General features: G+C 35.5%; 1 protein-coding gene and 1 pseudogene across 1 annotated transcript; one reads left to right on the forward strand and one right to left on the reverse strand.

The window, feature by feature from the left end:
* Window positions 1-707: 707 nt before the first annotated feature.
* LOC119525321 lies at window positions 708-1,486 on the reverse strand (annotated as a pseudogene).
* An 11,325-nt stretch (window positions 1,487-12,811) lies between these two features.
* Window positions 12,812-13,747, forward strand: LOC119525322 (olfactory receptor 18-like). Its single transcript, XM_037824003.1, has one exon. It carries the CDS (start codon window positions 12,908-12,910, stop codon window positions 13,745-13,747), a length of 840 nt encoding a protein of 279 aa, XP_037679931.1. The 5' UTR covers window positions 12,812-12,907.
* Window positions 13,748-23,412: the final 9,665 nt, after the last annotated feature.

Below are 23,412 nucleotides of genomic sequence, written 5' to 3' on the forward strand. Positions count from 1 at the left end.
TTTATTGATTCTTATGTCTTCATGGCTCACATATTTACCCTTACATTAGATTTATACCCTTCTTGCTAGTGTCTTCTCTGTATTGTTTGTCTATCTTGTTGCTATTCATATTATAGTATTGATCTTATTTTTAATACCACCAGCTGTAAACTTTTATCCTCTCATTCCCATCTTCAGGGACTTATGCAGAAGAGGTGGCAGAATGATTGTAAGAATGGAGGAATGTGGTGGATGGGAACATGCATGAACTTTTACATTATGCCCCAACTCAACCTTTCCCATGGACCCTAGAGAACAGAAGTTCCCTTATCTGTAAAACAGTAAGTCTTAGCTTATGGAGAACAGCACTGTTGTCAGAAGCTATGCCCAGTAAGATAAACAGGAACACCATCAAAATTTATGCCAGGGAGGAAAACATGAAATGTTGTAGAAGCTTAATAGGCCAACTTGTAATCCCTGATTTGAATATGCACAGCCAACCACACTGCACCAGTACCTCAAACACATCTCCCATTGTTCTAAATTTATAAAACATTGCCCTCTCCTCTGGTCAGTGCAGACCATCATAGCAAAGAATTGCTCCTCCCACTGCCAGGGCGAGGAACCCATGTAAGCCCCAATTAATAGTCTGTCTTCCTTTCCATCTGGACTTGTCTGAGTCATTATTGTTCTGTTGTACCTATCACAGTGTGAGGGAGGCTGCCATTTTACAAAAACCTCACCCTAATTTGAATGGAGGTGTTCCCTTGAGGATTCTCCTGGGCCCCCTTGATGTCCCTGTTCCTCAGGCTGGAGATGTAGGGATTCAGCATGGGGATGAGAAGGATATACATCACTTAGGAAACCACACTTTTCCTGGGTGAATGTCAGTAAGCTGAACTCAGGTACACTCCCAGGCCTATTCCATAAAATAAGCAAACAATGGACAGGTGAGAGCCACAGGTGGTAAAGGCTTTATACTTCCCACCTGAAGATGGTACTCTCAGCATTAATGAAACTATTTGAGTATAAGATAAAATGATCAATGAGACTGGAACACCATCAAAGATGACAACAATAAAATATAATAATATTTTACTGAAGGAAGTATCAAAACAGACATGTTTGAGGAGTTGAGAAGGGTCACAGAAGAAATGAGTGATTTGCACATGTGAACAGAACATTAGGTATGACATCATTAAGCAGTGCACCTGTGAGTCCAAAAGGCTGATGATAGAAGACAGTACAACAACCAGGCCACACAGCTGGGGGTTCATGATAACTGGATAGCAGAGGGGGTGACAGATTGCCACAAACCTGTCATAGGCCATCACAGTCAGAATCAGACTCCCAAACATCCAAAAAGACTAAAATAGAACAACTGTATTTGGCAGCCTTTATAGGAGATGACTCCTCAGTGATTGTGGATATCCAAAAGCATCTTTGGGACTGTGGTATATGTGAAACCAATGTCAGCTAAGGACAGGTTGAAGAGGAAGAAGTACATGGGGTGTGGAGGTGGGAGTCAGAGCTGAGAGTCATTATAAGTAGGTTCCCGAGCATAGTGACAAGGTACGCGGACAAAAGGAGCCCTAATAGGAGGGCTTGTATCTCTGAGTCAGCTGAAAACACTTAAGAGGAGGCCTCTTTAGACACCAGTTAAATTCTGTGATTTCATGAAGTTGAAGCATGTTTAGGAAAGAAAACAGGTTTATTTTATAAGGAAATAGTATACAGGCACCCAAGTGTCTTCATTTCAGATTCAAGTAATTAAAGTACAAAGCATCTTGGTACCTTCAGTAGTACTCTTCAGTTTGTTACAAACCCATTCTTCTTTGGACCCTTTTTCATTTATTTATTTGATTTTCACTTGTTTCCCTAGACACCCACTATGGAGGCTCTAGGATCATGGACATTGAACTGAATAAAATGCATGAATACAATTAAATGATTGTTCCCTCAACTGAGGAAACATAAGGGATAAGAAATATTCTTGAGTTTTTAAGAAAAAATGGTCTAATTAAAGGGCATAAAAACACAATCAATGTATTTTATTCTCCTGAAATAAATCCTTCTGGTATTGGACAATTTATGAATACCTTATATGAGCTATGTAACAAGGAGTCTGATTCAAGTTTTTGGATCTTTGACTACCAGCAAAACATTTTAGTCTCACCTGGATGCTGTTTTCTGGTGATGAGATACTCTACTCCTAGTATGAGGACTCTGAACCTGGTCTTGACAACTAACAACAAAGGAAGCACAACGTATCTTGCCCTCTCAAGCCATATTCAAATCAGACTTAGAGACAAGCATGATCTACTCAAAGAGCCACCTTACCAATATAATAAACTTTCCATATACCCTTGTGTGTATATGTGTGTTTGTGTGTGTGTGTGTACATGTCATCAGTCTTGACATCTGAACCAAATATTGTGTTGTAATCCATGCTGTTTCTTCAAAATCACAAGAAACACATAGAACCCCAAAACTTGATTCTATGTTAAAGGCAAGTGTATTTAACCAGCTGACATTTATATGTATGTAATAATTGAACCTACATTAGAGGATTGCTAAAAGAAATAAAGTAAAATAAAATATAGAGAGTACTCAGTGCAGAGGTTCTGTATTCTGGTAGATCTTTATAAATACACAAGGTTCTGTTAAAATATACAGAAGCCCAGGCTATAGTCTAGAACCAACAAAATCAGAAGCTGTACACTGGAGGCCATTGGTGATTCTAAGTACCTCTAGAATTAAGAAACACTTCCCTAGGGAAATGTCGGGAACTTAGCAAATGTTTTATTAATTTTACCTTATTAGAATCATTAACACCAAGTCACCATCTTACAAAAGTTTTAAAATGTTTGCTTCAAATGCTATAGAGATATAAAATGTTGTGAATTACATTTTACTTTCCTTTTATCCCTGCATTATCCCTTTTACTTGAATCTTTCTCTTTAAGACAACCAATGTCATTAATGTGCCTGGTACATTTACCTGATAGTTTCTATAATGTTAGAATTGATTTACGTGTTCTTAGTTTTCTTGTAAATTTTCCTAAGTGGTAAATTTTACTATACACATCACCTCAAACATTCTCCTTAACTATAACAGTGTATTTTATGTCTCTCAAAAGGGCACACACCACTAGTTATAGTCTGGCTTAACAGATGCATGGTATTGCCTGGGGGATGAACACCAATTTATTTGCCAATTTCTACATTTCAGCAATACTTTCATAATTCTTCCTTTCTCCATACAACTCTATAACAAAAATGCATGAAAGATATTTCCATTGGTAGTAATAATCTAAGATTATTCAATTTTAATCACCTGCTTGTTTCATAATAGAAAAATCACACATAATTGACCACTTGCTCTTACTGTTAAGCTATAGAATCAGAAACATATCTGATGTCATTCTTGTAAATGTCATTTTGTGATTGCTCCACATGAAATTCCCGCCTTGTGTAAGAAAGCTTTACATTTTAAGACTTCAAATTGTGCTGTAAAATGAGGTACTACTTATATAGAATACAACAGAGCACTGTATATATAGTATGAAAAGCCCTTTAAAAGAGTGGATCTTTTGGGTAATTCACAGAAGGACATTCTCTCTGTAGAGAGGAGAAATAGATGGTTTGGCTGCATTTGTTCCCTGAGACTAAATAAGATTTGAAGAAAAAATAACACTAAATCATCTCAGGTGAAAGGGACATATACCTAGCATAGGGTGAGAGATCCAACACATGAGTCTCATATCTTTCATCCCCTGGAATTTTTAGCACATCAAAAATATCCATGTTTTAAGTATTAGATTTTATGTCTATTTGAGTAGCAGATTTTTTAATTAAAATGTTATCACAAGAGATGTTTAATTACTTTTTTTCAAGTGTATGTGACAGTGGTTGAAGCTTATCTTATCTCCATATATTGGAGCATGGAAATACTGGAAATACTAAAATGTGTCTCAGACCACACACTAAGAGCACTTTCCCCACATCCTCCTCCATTTCATGTTATCAGTTAGTTTTTATTAAAATTTGACAAATATTTAAAATAATTTAATGTTGGAGAGCCTACTAAATAAAGATTAACAGGTTCCAAGCAAACATCATAACAAAGAACATTAAAGCACTATTTTTTTCCTGTATCTAGTCCTACTGCATCTCCCTGGAAGAGGTGAAATCACAGGGAAGAAGCCAACTATTGTATGAGAGACATAATAAATGCTTTCTCCAGTGATATAAAGAAGTATAATCAATATTTAACATTTTTAAAAAATTTTTTGGTTGCCTATGACTCCATGCACTGAATAAGTGAAATAAAGTTTAATGAATATTTTATTAGCCCAGTGAATTAAAGAAGTGTAACCAATAATTAATGAAGTTTTTTTTTAACTTGTTTTCTTATTACACCATGCCCCACATAGGCCTTGGGGAATTAGATGAAGGGGACTTATTAATTTCTCTCCAACAAGTCTAACTTGAGAGACAACAGAAATGAAATTTCAGGTTGTATTGCCAGGGGAGAATACTGTCCAGGTGTTTTTGTCTGGGGTCTCACTATCCAGATTAAACCTGGCTTCACTTTTTTCTCCACTAGAGATTCCTAAAAATCAAATGAAATTGACATACTCATTTTCATCTGTAAAATAGCAATAACATTTGAATGTTTATGTAGATAAAATGATAGAGGGTATTTAGGAGGCTGAGCTCAGAGCCTTGCAATAGGAATCCCTCAATAACACTTCTTATTTTGGTTGCTGTCATCCTCTTTGTCATAATCCTAAATTTCATGATAATTTTGGAGTGTTTAAGGGACAGTTTATAATGACCAATTTCTATTCTGGTAGAGGGTATTTCTATGGATACTGGAAACCTGTGATAGATAAGATAAGGACTAGGAATGACAATAATGAAATCTCTACTAGAATCAAGAATATAAAGTCTATAATCTCTGAACTGAAATTGCATTTCAGAGACCACCCTTTTAGCTATCCCTTCTTCTTTGTTCTAATAATCAGAACATATTGTATTCCCATATACACTACTACACCCAATATCTCTTATGGAACACACAGGGCTGAACTGTGTTTCTCCTGGAATACAACAAAAGACTGGATCCACTGCCCCTTATTGGGCAGTTGAGTGACGAGTGTTGAGACTCTGCATTCTGGCCTGGAAGGAAAACATGGTCAGGCATGGGACTCATGCAGAAAGAAAGCATGCTTGACTGTAACTCAAAATATAATGGACTGTAAGTCCCAACTGTATATCTTATGTTGACTGACCTTGATGGGTAATTTCTCACAGGCCATAATTAGAATAGTTGGTCCAAGTAATCCCAATCACTGAAGACTTGTTAATGTCTGCATTATGAAATTTACAGAAGGAAGAAAAAGTAGAATTTTCTTAATAGGGTTAGAGCCCTTCTTCAATTATATGAAGCCTTGCTGTCTCCCTCAATTCTGCCTTCCAAATTATGGGAATTTTAATATGAAATGTTGATTAATTTTTACAATAAAAGAATATATCAATTTTTAAATTAATGTTATTATAAAATTAACTAACTTAGAAACACTGTATACACACCAAGCAACCTTCCACTTCTTCACACTTTTCAACCCCTTGTAACCTCTATTCTATTATCTGTCTATATGATTTTGCTACTTATACTTATTCCATAAAGTGAAACCATACAGTATTTTCCCTTATGTGCCTTACATAATTCACAGAGCATAATGTAATTTTCATTTCCTTTTATTAGAGGACTTGTAGCATTACATAAAGTCACACAAAAAGAAAAGTCACTTACAAACACACATAAGCAGTTTTCCCTTTAAATAAAAATTTTCATTGTTGTGGTATGTTTGTTAAATTGATGAAAAATATTACAATTACTATACTATTAAAACTGTAGTCTATTGTTTACCTTTGGGTGTACTTTTTTTTTGGATATTCTATGCTTTTTTAAAAAGGAATATGCCAATATATATACAATCTAAAATAGGTCTTTTAACCCCTTTCAAATATAAACTTCAGTGGCATTAATTACATTTACAACATTGTGTTACCATCACCACCATCAATTACCAAAATTTTTCCATCATTCCAAAGAGAAACTTTGTATCAAATAAGCATTAACTCCTTATTCTCCATCTCCATCCCTGGCCTACAGAACCTATATCCTAGTTTCTGAATATTAATTTGTGTATTCTAATTATATCATATGGGTGAGCCATACAATATAACTCCATCACTCGTTTCACAAAACAGGATTTCTTCAAGGTTAGTCCACATTGAAGCACATATCAGAACTTCATTCCATTTTTGGTTCAATGATATTCCACTGTATTCTGAAACAACATTTTGCTTTTCCATTAATATTTTGAAAGATACTTAGTTTCTCTGATGGTTAAGTTCAAGTGTCAACTTGGCCAGGTTATGGTGCCCTTTTGTTTGGTCAAGCAAGCACTGGCCTGATTGTTACTCTGAGGACATTTCATGGATTAAATCATCAGTATGTTGATTTCATATATGGCTGATTACATATATGGGAGATTGTCTTCAACAATGAGAGATATCTCCTCCAATCAGTTGAAGTTTTAAAAGGAGAAATGATGATTTCAACAGTCATAAAAGAGAATGTCTGTCTTTACTTCAGCCAGACTTTTCCTGAGGGATTCATTGAAAACCTTCATCCAAGTTTCCAGCTTGCTGTTTGCTTTAGGGAATTTGGAATTTCCCATTCCCACAGTAACTTAAGACACCACACACAAAAATTACCACAAAATGAATCAATGCCCTAAATATAAGAACAAAAAATATAAAACCCCTTGAACAAAATATAGGGAAAAATCTTCTGTATCTTGTGTTAGACCATGGTTTCTTAGACTTTCATCCAGAAGCCTTTACAACAAAAAATAAATGGTTAAAATGGTCTTCATCAATACTAAAAGTTACAGGCATTAAAGATTTATCAATAAAATAAAAAGGCAACATATAGTATTGGAGGAAAATATTTGGAAAAAATGTCAAATATAGGTTTAATATATACAATATATAATGAACGCTTACAACATGGCAAGAAAAAGGTAAATGATTTGATTTAAAAATGGACAAAATACTTGAAGAACATTTCTCCAAAGAAGGTATACAATTGTTGAGTAAGCACATAAATATATTCTGGACTTCATTAGCCATTAGGGAAATGTGAATCAAAATCCCATTGGCAAAACCATTTCACACCCAGTAGAATAGATAATGTTAAAAAAAAAGAAACAGAAAATAACAGATGTTGGAGAGGGTGTGGAGAAATAGGAACCCTCATACAGCTTTGTAGGGAATGTAAAATTGTGGACCTATTGTGAAAAACAGTTTGGTCATTCCTCAGACAGAAAATACATAATTACCATACGAATATGTAATCCCACTTCCAAGAATATATCCCAAAATATTGAAAACACAAACTCTAACAGGTCTGTGTATACTGATATTCATATCAGCATTATTCCCAATTGCCAAACAGAGTAAGGACCCTGTGTTAGTCAAGGTTCTTTATGGAAACAGAACCAGCAAGATACATAATATTATAATATATATAATAGATACAAATATATATACGAGATTTTTTAAAGAATTGTCTCTCTCACAACTGGGGATGAGCAAGTCCAAATTCCATAGAACAGGTTGCAAGGTGGGAACTCTAGTGACAGGTTTCCATGAATTCCCCAGGAGAAGCTGAGTAGCTGAAGAAGCCTTCAAATGATTGGATAAGATGTCCCTCATGGTTGAAGGCAACCTCATCAGTTGATTATTGATGTAATTAGCTAAAGATCCAATCAACTTACTGATGATTTAAGTCCACATAATATCCTCACAGTAAAAATCAGGCCAGTACTTGTTTGACCAAACAACTGGACACAGTAACCTGACATAGTTCACAAATGAACTTACCATCTGTTCTAGTTTGCTAATGCTGCAGAATGCAAAACACCAGAGATGGATTGGCTTTTATAAAAAGGGGGTTTATTTGGCTACACAGTTACAGTCTTAAGGCCATAAAGTGTCCAAGGTAACACATCAGTAATTGGGTACCTTCACTGGAGGATGGCCAATGGTGTCCAGAAAACCTCTGTTAGCTGGGAAGGCATGTGGCTGGCATCTGCTCCAAAGTTTTGGTTTCAAAATGACTTTCTCCCAGGACATTTCTCTCTAGCAAGCTTGCTCCTCTTCAAAACATCACTCACAGCTGCACTGAGTTCCTTTTCTTTGAGTCAGCATGTTTATATGGCTCCACTGATCAAGGCCCACCCTGAATGGGTGGGGCCACGCCTCCAAGGAAATATCCCATCAGTTATGGTCTACAGTTGGGTGGGGCGCATCTCCATGCAAACAACCTAATCCAAACATTCCAACTTAATCCCCACTATTATGTCTGCCCCACAAGACTGCATCAAAGAATATGGCTTTTTCTGGGGGACATAATACATTCAAACCGGCACACCATCACAGAACCCAAATGTGTATTAACAAATGAGTGGATAAACAAAATGTTATCTCTACATACAATTTAATATCATTAAAGTGAATAAGTAATAATGTTCTAATATGTGCTTCACCATGGATGAACCTTGAATACAACTTGTTTTGCACAAAAAGCCATTGACAAATATTGAATAAGTTCACTAACATAAAATAATTAGAATATACAAAGTCATATTTAGAGTCCAGGATACAAGTTCCAGAGCCAGAGATAAGGGTGGGGAATGTGGGTTAATGCTTATTTGGTTAGAAAGTTTCTTTTTGGAATGATGAAAAAATTTTGGTAGCTGATGGAAGTATTTATATATTACTTAATGATGTAATAGAATTAATTAAAATTAATATATTCATTCTTTATATTGGAAAAATTAGGCTGTATTTCATGTTAAAATTCCCCTAAATTGGAAGATGGAATGCAGGGAGACAACAGAGATTCTGTATAATTGAGGATGGGCCCAAACCCTATGAAGAAAATTCACTTTTCTCCCCCATCCTTTTACATTCATCATGAGGACATTAACAAGTCCTCAGAGATTTGGAGACATGGCCCAATTTGTCTAATTATGATCTGTTAGAAATGAGCTGTCAACATCAAACAACATAAAATTTCAAGCTATGTCCTATAGTTCTTCAGATTGTGTGTCCCAGTCAAGCAGGCTTATCTGAGTCATTGTCTTCATAAGGAGTCTCATGCCTGACCATGTCTTCATTCCAGGCCATTGTACAGAGTCACAACTTTCATCAGTCCACTGGCCAAGAAATGACAATGGATCCACAGTCACTGGTCATGCCCCAGGAGAAACACAGCTCAGTCCAGTAAGTTTCATATTAGCTATTGGATATAGTAAGGTATATGGGAGTACATATTGTTCTCATCATTAGAAGAAAACAGAAGAGATACACAATGCTTGGGCTCTGAAATAAAAGTTTCATTTAAGAGACTAATGGGCTTTATATTCTTGATTCTAGGAGGGATTTCATTAGTCATCTCTAGTTCTTGTTATCTCCAACAGTGGATCTAGTATCCTTTGAAATATCTCCCACCAAAAACAGATATAGGTCAATTTATACTGTCCAATAAGCACTCCAAAATTATCCCAAAGGTGAGGATTATGATAATGATTACAAGTATGATAACAGAAACCAAAAAATCACAAAGCTTAATTGAGGTCTTCCTAGTATGAGTTTCTTAGCTCAGTTGTTTAAATAGCTTCTCTCATTTCATTTGCATAATCATCCCCTCCCAAAATGAGCAAACATTATTGCTGTGTTACAAAAGAGGAACTAAGCATGTCATTGTAATTTAATTTCTAACAAGTGCCAGTATAGAATGGGTGAAATCAAGTTTGATTCTGGGTAGTGAAACTCCAGACACAGACACCTGGAGAGTATTCCCCCCTGTTAATCCAACCTGCAATTTCATTTTTGTTGTCTCTCCAAGTAGGAGTTGTTGGAGGGAAATTAGTCCCATTCATCTGAATCCCCAGAGCCTAGAGAGTGTATGGTGTAAAAGGTAAACAAAAAATTATCTCTGTTATATTTTAATTACATTACTTTAGTTCACAGAGAAAATGTGCATGTATTAAGGATCCCATAGAATGGGTGGTTTCCTACCTGTTCTTAAACTCCTTCTAGACAGATGCAGTAGGATGGGAAACAAGAAACATATAATGCTTTAATGTTCTTTGTTATGATTTTTTGTGTGAAACTTATTAATAGTCTCTCCAATATTATCTTATTTAAAAATTTGGCAGTTTTTCATAAAACTAAAGCAATAAGACTTAATTGAGAAGGACAAGGAGAAATGACATCTTATTGTGTGGTCTGAGACAAATTTCAGGATTTCCATTCATTCCATACTCCAATTTCTGGAGATAAGATAGGTTTTAACCTCTCTGATATACACTTGATAAAAGCAGTTAAATATCTCTTGTTAATAAATCTGATCTCAAATAGTCATAACATCTAATATTACAAAACTTGGCAGGATATTTATGAAGTGCCAACATTTCCAGGGGATGAAAAATATGGGACACATATATGGTCCTCTGACTACAGTATTTGGGATATGTTCCCTCTACCACAGATGAAAGAGTGTTTTTTTTTTTCCTTTAAACATGCTTTGGCACCAGTGAGCAAGCAGAATCAAAATCAAAAAAAAGATTTCTCCTCTTGACAGGGAGTGGGTACATTTATAAATCATTCAAATGAGCTAAGGTTTAAAAGAGCTTTTTAAACAATAAATGCATTGCACCATTGGGTTTTCCAGGGTTTGTACTTAATTTTTTATCACAGTTTGGAGGTTGATAGTACAAATATCTCTTAAACAATATGAAAATTTCATGTGGAGTGATGACAACATGTTTATCACAAAAACAATATCAGCTATATTTTTGATTCTAGAGCTTAACAATAAGAGCAAGTGGTTAATAATATTTGATTTTTTATTATGAAATAAATGGCAATTAATAGTAAAATTGAACATGCATAGATTATTAGTACTCATACAAGTATGCTTCATACATTTATGCTATATAAATTCTTAATTCTGTGAATGGAGAGGAAAAGAATAATTTTGAGAGGATTGTTGAAATAAGAAATTGACAAATAAAGTGGTGATCTTCTTCCAGGTAATACCATGTATCAGTTAAGATAGATTTTAACTAGGGGCACTGCACAGAGAGACGCAAAACACAATGTTTTAGTAAACAAGAATGCTATGGTTGTGGTAGGTATACTAAAATATTAGGAATATTTACAAGAAAAAGTAATTATGAATGTTTAAATCAATACTAGAATTATAGAAACATTACCAGGTAAATGTATCAAGCACATTTATAACAGTGGCCATCTAAGAGGAACAAAGGCAACTAAAAGGGATACTGAAGGAGAAGGAGGAAAGTCCAATGTTATTGGCAACAGTTTAAATCTGTATAACTTTTGGATCAAATATTTTTAAAGATTTTAATTTTTAATATGGTACTTGGGTAATAATGATAATAATAATTGGTAAATCTGTATAACTTTTGGATCAAATATTTTTAAAGATTTTAATTTTTGATATGGTACTTGGGTAATAATGATAATAATAATGGGTAAAATTAATGGAGCATTTACTAGGCTCTAGACAGGTTTCTAGGGAAATGTCTCTTAAATGTAGAAGAAATTAGAATCATCAATGGCCTCCAACATAGAGCTTCTGATTTTATTCATCCTAGACTTCAGCCTGGGCTTTTGTATATTTTGACAGAACCATGAGCATTTAAAAAGATCAACCATGATACAGAGCCACTGTACTGAGTACTCTCTACATATTATTTTACTTTATTTCTTTCAGTAATACTGTAATATAGGTTGAATTGTTTTAAATATGTATATGTTAGTTGATTAAAGACTCTTGCCTTTAGCATACAGTCTAGTCATTTCTGAAGATTTTGAAGTCTCCAGATGGTCTGTCACACAATATTTGGTTCAGATGATAAGACTGATCATGTGTGCACCCATGCACATGCTTACACACACCCCAAGAGTGTAAAGAAAGGTTATTATCTAAGCATACTGGGCATCGAAAATTTGTCTGAAATGGACTTGAGGGAGTAGGTAGGTGGTTGGATTAGTGTTTCTATTGTTAGTGTCAGAGACTGGGCTCCAAGTCCTCATGCTAGGACTTTTCTTGCTTTGTTTAAGCCTCTGGCTAATGTCAAAGTGGAGAGCAGAAGGGTATCTTACCATCTTCCCCATATTTGACACTGAAAGCAACATTGACAGTGAGACTGAAATGATATTAGGAGCCAAACATCTAAAAATGGAATCAGACTCTTATTTCAAACCTTACATAAGGTATTCATACGTTGTTGAAAATCAGGAAGATATATTTCAATGCATTTCAATAAAATAAATACATTTGACTATGTCATATGTCCTTTATTTATGCCATTCTTGCACTTAAAGCAAAAGAATATTTCTTTTCACTGATATTTCTTCAATGGAGGAAACAAATAGTTAACTGTGCCCATGGATGTTTTCCAACTCTATCTTCTTGCTCCCTCTGTAGTGGTGTATATAGAAATAGGTGAAAAGCAAATAAACAAATGAATAGGGCTTCTAAGAAGAATGTGTTTGTAACAACTGAAAATTATTGCTGAAGGTACCAAGGTGTGTGTTCAAGTATGAATATTTGATATATATTTGAATATGAAGAAAGACACACTAATGGGTGTTTGTATTCTATTTCCTTATTCAAAAAATTCTCATCTCTTTTCCAAATATGTCTCTGTTTCACGGAATCACAGAATTTAACCGATGTCTCAGAATTCCTGCTCTTAGGGCTCTCTGCTGACCTGGAATTACAACCCTTCATTTTTGGGCTATTTTTGTCTATGTACCTGGTCACCATTCTGGGGAACCTACTTATCATGATGACCATCAGCTCTGACTCCCACCTCCACACCCCCATGTACTTCTTCCTCTTCAACCTGTCCTTGGCTGACATCGGTTTCACATCTACCACCATCCCAAAGATGCTTATGGATATTCACTCTCATCAAGGAATCATCTCCTACACAGGCTGCCTGATTCAGTTGTCCTTTTATAGTATTTTTGCATGTTTGGACAGTCTGGTTCTGACTGTGATGGCCTATGATAGGTTTGTGGCAATCTGTCACCCCCTACACTATCAGGTTATCATGAACCCCCAGCTGTGTGGTCTGCTGGTTCTACTGTCTTTTATCATCAGCCTTTTGGACTCCCAGCTGCACTTCTTAATGGTATCACAGCTAATATTCTGTTCAGAACTGGAGATTCCTCATTTCTTCTGTGACCCTCTTCAACTCCTCAAACTTGCCTGTAGGGACAATTCCTCCAGTAACATTTTAATATATTTTATTGTTGCCATCTTTGGTGGAATTCCAGTCTCACTGATCATTTACTCCTATACTAAAATTGTTTCCTCCATTCTGAGAGTCCCGTCTTCAGCAGGAAAGTATAAAATCTTTACCACCTGTGGCTCTCACCTGTCTGTTGTTTGCTTATATTATGGAACAGGCATGGGAGTGTACCTGAGCTCAGCTTACTCACATTCACCCAGAAGGAGTGCAGTTGTCTCAGTGATGTACACCCTTGTCATCCCCATGCTGAACCCCTTCATCTACAGCCTGAGGAACAAGGACATCAAGAGAGCCCTGAGGAGGACCCTCAAGGGAACATCCCTACCTCAATAATTATGATTTCCTTGTAGGTTTGTGGATAAGAAAGCACAGAAAACCAAACATCTGGAAACTAAAGTATAGGTCTTTGGTCAAAGGATTTTTCATAACTCTCATGTTTTAATTTTCTCATGTCTCATATAAGATCATGGCTCCTGCCACACATCTTTTGGAGTGTGGTAGCATACCTGGGGCTAGGACATGTTATTTAGCTTTCAAGTGCTTTATTTCTTCATTTGTAGTCATATTTAGATTATCTGACATCAGTTTGGGATTTTCAATAATTTAGAATCATTAATACCAATCAAATAAAGATATATTCATTGGGTCACCTATTCTAAGGATCATTTATAAACAAATAAATTATTTAATCTTATATTATGTTTTAAACTGGATAGCTGACAACACATTATAATATAATACTTATACAATTACAACAATTACAGTACAAAGCAGGAGCTGAAAACAGTTTGTTTCTCTAGTCAAAATCTTGCACATTGAGAGCTGAAATGTATCCCATATCTACTCTAAAATGAATAAGTTATCCATTATCTTACAAGAAATAGTGAAAAAAACCATCATTGACCTCAGCATTTTTCCTCCTTGTGCCTCTGGATTTTTATATAAAAATCTAAGAATTGCTGTGATTTGAAATATATGGCTTTGTTTCTTGTAGTATTAGGATCATTCAGAGGGATGTGTTATACATCATCTAATATGTGCAAGAATAATAGATATAGAATGATTGATGTTTCTTGATAAGTGTTATGAATAACAGATGGCTCAAAAATTGTGGATTGAAATTCCTCAATTGGATTTTGTTCTCAATTTATTTCTTCATGGATATACATCATGTGAGTGGGAAATGAGAAAATAAAAAAGCACATTTCTCTTTTTCTGTGTTTATTGGGTTGAATTCTGTACAACGGTTTTGCCACATTTTTGTTTAGTCCATATTCTGGTAGACCTATTGTCAATAAAATCTCAATATGCACCTTTAGTTAATGTATGGCCATACTGATTCAGGTTGGATTTAAATCCAGATTACTAGAGTGCTTATAAGAGTTAGATTCAGATGGAGATGAAACCCCAGGGGATCAGTCAGAAGCTGAGAGTCAAGTGAATCCATAGGAGAGGAGAAAGGAGAATACATTTTCCTTTGATGCAATAGCCAAGGAAAAACAATTCTTGCTAGCAAGCAAGAAAACTGACCCAAGGGGAAGCATGCCTTCTGGCCTTCTGATCCATTAAATTCCTATTGTAAAGCCAACCCATTGAAAGGAATTTACTTTTGCAGTGAGAAAAATAAAACCACATGCATACAACAACCTTTGTTTTCCATATGCAAGGCAATTCTCTACACTAAGCTTTGGCGGGAACTAAAATGTGATGCCTTCTAATCACTATAGCACCAGCATTCTAAATTGTTTCAGTAAACAGCATCTCCACCTTTAATCCATCTGCACACAAGTGCCATTAAGTTTTTGTTCTCTAAAATATTACTTTCCCACTTTTCTCAACACCCTCATAAATGGTATCCTTTTTTTCATATCATTCTAATTGGGATACATATTTAAATTTTTGTCTAATCAATAATTCATTAATGCCCTTTCTTAAATCTCTTCCATTGAATGTGGATAGAATCTAAGTGACTCCCTCCAATGATTACAATATGGCCAAACACATGGGATGTTTCTTCTGAGATTGCAGTTCTAAAAGAATACATGTATCTGAATTTCATATTGCTTCCATTCCATTGCTTTCTTGCTTGCATGCACAGATGGAAGCCCACTGCCATGTTGTGAGATCCCCCCTCCCCAGAGACCCAGTGGGAAGTAAACTCAAAAATCCTCAGCCCAGTAGCCTGCAAGAAACTGAATTATGACAAGAGTCATATGAGTGAGAATGGAAGAATATCATCAACTGCTCCAGTATTGATATGACTGTAATCTTGGCTGACACCTTGTTTGCAGCCTTGTATTGCCCTATAATGTTACAGTAAAATATAAAGTTATCAAGTAAATGAAATTCAAATATTTTATGTGACAGCATATATCAATAGGAAAGAAAGAGTAGAACTAGATGGTCATCCACATTTGTAATATTATAAATCTCAATGTATAAAACACCAAACCTTATAAAAAATATAGAGAAAGGAAAATATTAAATACAAAATGTTAAATACAAAATGTGCATAGTATCTCATGGGTGCTCTGGAAATCCTAAATCTCCTTAAATTACTTGAAAATTTCAGTGCATTTTCAGATATAAAAGTCATAGATTGATTCCTAAATTTAGAGTCTAAATTTTATATTAATACCCTGCTGCATGGAAATCATGTCTGAGAAGTACATGCCAGCTTCCTCCTAGATCCATTGAGGATATTTACATTTCTTCTATGCCTATTCCATTAATATCAACAAGTCCTTAGAGATGGGGATACATGGTCCAATTAGGCTAATTGTCTGCTCTGTGAATTGAGCTCTAAGGCCATTAACAATAAAAAACAGACCTGCATTTTAGAACATTAGAGATTGATAATCCTGTTTAAGTTGGCTCAATGGTTCTCTCCTCCCAGAATAATCATCTGCCTCAGAAGTCCCATGCCTATGTCTGTACTCTTCCAGTCCTGAGTACTGAGCCTCACACTTTTCTCTCACTGAGCAGAGTAGTTGCATCACACACACACACACACATGCATGCACACACACATTCATCAATCATGCCCCAGTAGGTGTGAGATTCATCTAAGTGAGTGTCATGGGAGATATCAGATTAAGGTTTCACTGTTGGGAATACTGTTTCCTCATCTTTAGTAGAATTGTAACCATTGAGATAGACATGTGGGTTCACACTCATTCACAATGTCTCATCTCTGAGGTTTAAGGTGTTTAGCTTCTTGGGTCTAGTGAGGATTTCAGAAGTCTTATCCAGAATTTTGCTTAGCTCCATAACTGGTCCTATCTTCCATAGGCACTGCAACACTATAACAGGAAATGGGTTTCTCTAATCAGGACCATATGTACTCAAAAATGATCATGAATTTGGTGAGGAAGAGGAGGGGGATGGCAGTAATGATGGTATCATGAACAATATTAAGGACTTCCTAGTACCAGGCTCTGAGCCATGTGATCTATATAACTTGTTTCATTTCATCTGCATAAGCTGCATAAGCACCCCAAGTAAGAGGAATGCACTTTAACAGTATTTTGTAGATGAGGAAAGAGCCCAGCCTTTTAATCTAATTTTACAGAGTCATGGCTAGAAATGGATAAAGTCAGGTACATATCTGGGGAATGAGACTCTAGAGGCAAGGCACCTGGTCAACACAACCAGCCATTTTACTTTCCAGGTCACTCAAGGCAGAGTGCTTGGATGGAAACAACTTCATCTCATTCATTTCTGCTTCCCCAGATCATATACAGTGCTTGACATAGTATAGCCAATTAATCAAAAAAACCTCTGATAATATAGTGTTCACTGGTTGAGTAGTGTATTTCCTTGGAATTTTTTAAAATTTTTATTCTGTTAGTATAAATGCAAACAGTGAACCTTAAGTTAAACCATGGACTTTATTTACTAACACAATCATAAATATGTGTCATCAATTGGAAAAACTTGTTTCACACTAAAGCAAGGTATTGGTGGTGGGGTAGTATATGGGAATCCTGTCTTTTATGCATGAATATTTGCAAATCCACAACTTCTCTAATAAAAAATTGCCATTAATATTAATTAGTTTTCCTTCCCTCAGAAGAACACAGCAGAAACAATATGATTTCCAGATCCTGGGTGCCTCCTTTGTGTGTTTTCATCTATTCCAGAGATGGATGTCCCATAGGACTAAACACAAGGTTACAAAATAAGTCTGCATGTGTCTATGGCATGAGTATTTAGGGTGCCATTATTTTCCCTTACTAAGCTCCTTCTCAGTATATATGACATTGTTTTAATCAATTTAGAAGTCTCAAATGGTCTCAGGATGTAGCCTTCTTTTAGAGATCTTCACTGTCTCATTAGGAGAGTTAGGGCATATAAATGGTTTAAGATTGTGAGAAAGTTTAGGAAAGGCTTACTCAAGAAGTGGCATTTTACCATTTACATTTGCATGAAATTTATTTTTCCAATCTTTCACTTTCAACCTATTTTTGTCCGTGTGTCTAAAGTGAATTTCTTGAAGACAACACATAGATGGGTCTTGGTTTTTAATCCATTTTTCCAGTCTGTGTCTTTTTATTGGGGCATTCAATCAATTAACATTTAGTGTTATAACTGTAAGAGCAGCTCCTCAAAAATGTCACTTAGTTGCTCTTGGGGCATTTGTTCTCTCTCAGCTTCTCTGGAGTGAAAGTCTGCTTTCAAAGGCCATCTCCAAAATGTCTCTGTAAGCTGAAACTCCTCTCTCAGTTTCAGTGCATTCTTCAAAGTGTCCCTCTTGGCTGTAGCAAGCTTTCTCCTTCTGCCTGAGCTTATATACTGCTCCAAATTCAAGGCTCATGCTGAATGGGTGGGGCCACACCTCCATGGAAATTATCTCATCAGAGTTCTCCCCTACAGTTGGGTGGGTCACATCTCCATGGAAACACTCAAAGTACTCCAATCTAATCAGCACTAAAACATCTGCCCCACAAGATTGCATCAAAGAATATGGCTTTTTCTGGGGGACATAATACATTCAAATCAACACAGCAATTATATGCTGATAAACTAGACAGCTTAGATGAAATGGACAACTTCCTAGAAAAGCATAAACAATGAATATTGACTTAAAAAAAAAAAACAGATGACTTGAACAAACCATTCACAAGTAAAGAGATTAAGTCAGTCAACAAAAAGCTCCCAAAAGAGAAAAGTCCAGGACCAGGTGGCTTCACAAGCATTCAATAAAGAATTAGTGCCAATCCTGCTTAAAATCTTCAAAAAAATGAAGAGGAGTGAAAGATACCCAACTCATTCTATGGAGCCAACATCACCCTAATACCAAAATCAGACAAAGAAACAACCAAAAAAGAAAATTATAGACCAGTCTCTTTAATGAATACAGATGCAAAAATCCTCAAAAAAATCTCACAAATTGAACCCAGCAGCACAATAAAAGAATTATACACTACTACCAGTTGAGGTTTATTCCAGGTATGCAAGGCTGGTTCAACACAAGAAAATCAATTAATGTAATATACCACATCAATAAATCAAGGCAGAAGGATCACATGATAATCTCAATGGAACAGAAAAGGCATTTGGCAAAATTCAACATCCTTACTTGATGAAAATACTTCAAAGTATAGGAATAGAAGGGAACTTCCTCAATATGATAAAGGCAATGTATGATAAACCCACAGATACCATGATACTCAATGAAGAAAGACTGAAAGCTTTCCCTATAAGATCAGGAACAAGCCTGGGATGCGCACTGTTACCACTGTTATTCAACATTGTGCTAGAAGTTCTATCTAGAGCAAGTAGATAAGAAAAAGAAATAAAAGATATCCAAATAGGAAAGAAAGAAGTAAAACTTTTACTCTTTGCAGATGACATGTTTCCATATTTAGAAAACCCAGAAAAATCCACAGTAAAGCTTTTAGAACTAATCAATGAATACAGCAAAATGACAGGCTAAAAATCAATACACAAAAATCTATAGTGTTCTTATATACAAGTAATGTGCAACAAGAGAAAGAACTCAAGGAAAAATTCCATTTACAATGGAAACCATCAGAATCAGGTATTTATGAATAAACTTAATGAAGGCCACACAAGACCTATACAAATAAAGCTACAAGAAACTGCTAAAAGAAATTGAGCAGGACCTAAAAAAATGGAAGAACTTACTGTGTTCATGGATTGGAAGATGAAATTTAAGTAAATGTCAATTCTACCTAAACTGATCTATTGAGTCAATACAATACCAATTAAAATCCCAACAACTTATTTTGCAGAAATAGAAAAAAACAATAACCAAATTTATTTGGAAGGGAAAGGTGCCTTGAATAGCCAAAAATATCTTAAGGAAGAGGAACAAAGTGGGAAGTCTCACACTACCTGACTGAAGCATATTACAAGGCTACAGTGCTCAAAATAGCATGGTCATGGCATAAGGATAGATGTATTGACTAATGAAATTGAATTGAGTGTTCAGAAATGGACCCTTGCATCTATGGACAATGATTCTTTGATGAGGCAGTCAAGCCAAAGCAACTGGGACAGAGCAGCCTTTTCCATAAATGGTGTTTGGAGAACTGGATATCCATTTCCAAAAGAATAAAAGAGGACTCCTATCTCACACCCTATACAAAAATTCACCTGAGATAGATCAAAGACCTAAATATTACTGCTAAGTCCACAATACTCTAAAAGAAAATGTAGGGCAATATCTTAAAGAACTTGTGATTCAAGGTGGTTTACTAGACCTTACACCCAAAACATGAGCAACCAAAGAACAAATAAACAAATGAGATATCCTCAAAATTAAACACTTTTGCACATCAAAGTATTTTTTCAGAAAGGTAAAAATGCAGCCTATGAAATGGGAGAAAATACATGGAAACCACATATCAGATAAGGTTATAAGATTCAGAATATCAAGTTATCCTACAACTAAACAACAGAAAGACAAACAATCCAATTAAGAAATGGGGAAAAGATATGGACAAACACTGTTCTGAAGAGGAAATACAAATGGCTCAAAAACATATGAAAAATGCTCAACTTCACTGGCTATTAGGGAAATGCAAAACAAATCCACAGTGAGATATCATCTCACACCTATCAGAATGACCATTATTCCTAAAACATAAAATTAAACATGCTGGATAAGATGTGGAAAAGGAGGCAAAATCATTCACTGTTGGTGGGAATGTAGAATGGTGCAAACACTCTGGAAGACAGTGCATTGGTTCCTCAGGTAGCTAAGTATAGATTTGTCATATGACCTGGCTATTCCATTACTAGATGTGTACTCAGAGGAACTGAAACCTAAGACATGAATGGCCATTTGTAAACCAATGTTTATTTCAGCATTATTCATGATAGCTGAGAGTTGGAAACAGCCAAAAGATCCATCAAGAGATGAGTGGATAAACAAACTGTCATACATATACATGATGGAATATTATGTGTCTGGAAGACAGAACAAAGACATGGAATATATAATACTGTGGATGAACCTTGAGGAAATTCTGTTGAGTGTAGTTAGAAAAAAGACAAATACTGTACATTCTCACTAATGTGAACTAACATTAATGAGCAAACTTTTCAAGTTAAAACTGATAACAGGTCATCAGGAGATAGAGGCTAGAGATCAGGCAGTTGATGATGAGGACTACAGAATGTTCAGCAGGATTGAGTATATATATACAGAAATAGATAGCATAATACTGTGTGATGGTAGCACATTGTAAGTACACTGAAAAAAGATGCCTTTGAGTAAAGCTGAAAGAGGTGGGCTAGGGACATATATGACACCTTAGATAAAGATAGAAGATAAAGACTGGGGCTGTTTAACTTAGCAAAAACTGGAGTGGTCAATGGTTGTGACTAAATATGCACTTTTCCCTAAATAGTCTTTAAAGGAAAAGATGGGATTTCCATATACCATCCTATTATTAACACTTTTCATCAGTTTGGTACGTTTGCTATAATTAATGAAAGCTTATTTTTATACTTGTACTATTAACTATGTCTGTGATTTAACTTAGGGTTCACCCTTGGTGTTGTGCAGTTCTATGAATTTATTTTAAATTTATATTATTGTACCATATATACAATGTAACATCTCCCATTTTAAAAGCATTCATATATATATATTTCAGTGCTGTCAGTTACATTCACAAATTGTGCTACCATCACCACCATCCAATACCAAAATTTCATTTCTACCCTAAGGAGCTCTGTGCATTTTAGCTTTAACTTTCTGTTTCCTACCTCCACCTCAAACTCTGGTAAAACTATATATCAGATACTGACTTTATGATTGGGTTTACTATAATTATTTCATATTAGTAAGTGCATAAAATATTTATCCTTTTATGTCTGGTGTATTTCTCTCAACATGATGTTGTCAAGGTTCATTCAAGTTGTTGCCCATTTTCAGAGCTGTGTTCCTTTACATAGCTGAATAATCATCCATCCCATGTATGCCACTAAAAACACTGGTGTGCAAATATATCTTCAAGCCCCTGCTTTCAATTCTACGGGTATATATGTGGAAGAAGGATTGCTGAGTCATATAATAATGTGTTTAATTTCCTGAGGAAACAGCCAATTAGGCCAATTTCTAAAAGTCTCACTTTCTAAAAGTCAGCTGATGAGGAAAATTTATGCCATCTGCTTGGTTCCTCTTTGTCATGTAACATAATATACTTAATGTCCCAGGGATTAGAGCATAGACATCATTGGAAGGCCATAATACTAATATATCATGTGCAACATTTTAGTCAAAGAAATGTAATCAGATGTCTGGTTACAAAAGTTATCAGAAAAACATGCTTGTTCATAATTAAAATTGAAAATTAAGACTATACTTGCCAACAGACAGTTGACAGAAAAGTCAGACACATAAGTATATACATTATAGAATTCCAGTCATGTAAATTTCAAAGAGGGAAGATATTACCTCTGCTACTGAATTCTTCAAAGTGGTTATTCTGTGGATGGGACAGCAAATGGGCATCAAGAATCCCCTTGGAGCCTGGTCATGATCTGCATTTTTCCTGACATCTGATTACAGGGATCATTTCAGTGTTGAAAATTCATTGAACATATGATAGGGCACATTCCCATATATATGTTACAGTTCAGTGAAAAGACTAATTTAGTCTAACAGGCACTGTCTCAGTTTGCTAGCCTTCTATGACAATTAAACAGAAAATGAGTTGGCTTAGAAGTGTAAATTTTGTGACTCATGATTTTGAAGCTAGAAGTACAAAATCATGGTATCTGTAAGGCAATACTACATCTCCAACATCTGTAAAATTCTGCTACTGGCTACCACTGATCTTGGGGTTCCTCAGCTTGTACAGCTGCCTTGCATAACATGATGTTTTCTTCCAGTTGCTCTTCTGAGTTCCATTGACTTCTGGCTCTGGGCTTTGTGCTCATCCCCATCATGTTTTCTTATGATGGGTTCTAGTCTCTTTTTCTTTATGTCTGAATTTATTCTGATGACGCAGTATTCCACTTATCTAGATAAGGCCCAAGCTCATTGAATTGGGTCACAGTGTAACTAAAAATAGCATCTTTGAAAATCCTATTTAAAATGGGTTCACATCTACAGGAATGTTGATTATGATTAAGAATTTATCTAAATTGGGATCCATAAATTAATTGATCTCAACCTTCTATAGTATAAAAGTATAGAATGTTGTATTTGGAAGCCTTGCCCATCACATGCCAATCTCTATATTCCTGGATTTACTGTAGGTAATCCATCCTTCCCTCCACTCTGTTTCCCACAGAACTTCTGGAGCAACTTGGATCATTAACACAGGAAAAGTGAAGCAAAAATCATCCTGTTTTCTTAATCAGTGACCTAGAAAAGAAGCCTCCATACTCACTGCATATCTGGTTGTGCTGGTTTGAATGTATTATGTCCCCAAGAAAAAGCCATATTCTTTGATACAATCTTGTGGGGCAGACATATTAGTGGGGATTAAGTTGGAATGTTTGCATTAGGTTGTTTG

Source organism: Choloepus didactylus (genome assembly GCF_015220235.1).
Source record: "Choloepus didactylus isolate mChoDid1 chromosome 25 unlocalized genomic scaffold, mChoDid1.pri SUPER_25_unloc1, whole genome shotgun sequence".
Lineage (NCBI taxonomy): Eukaryota > Metazoa > Chordata > Mammalia > Pilosa > Megalonychidae > Choloepus > Choloepus didactylus.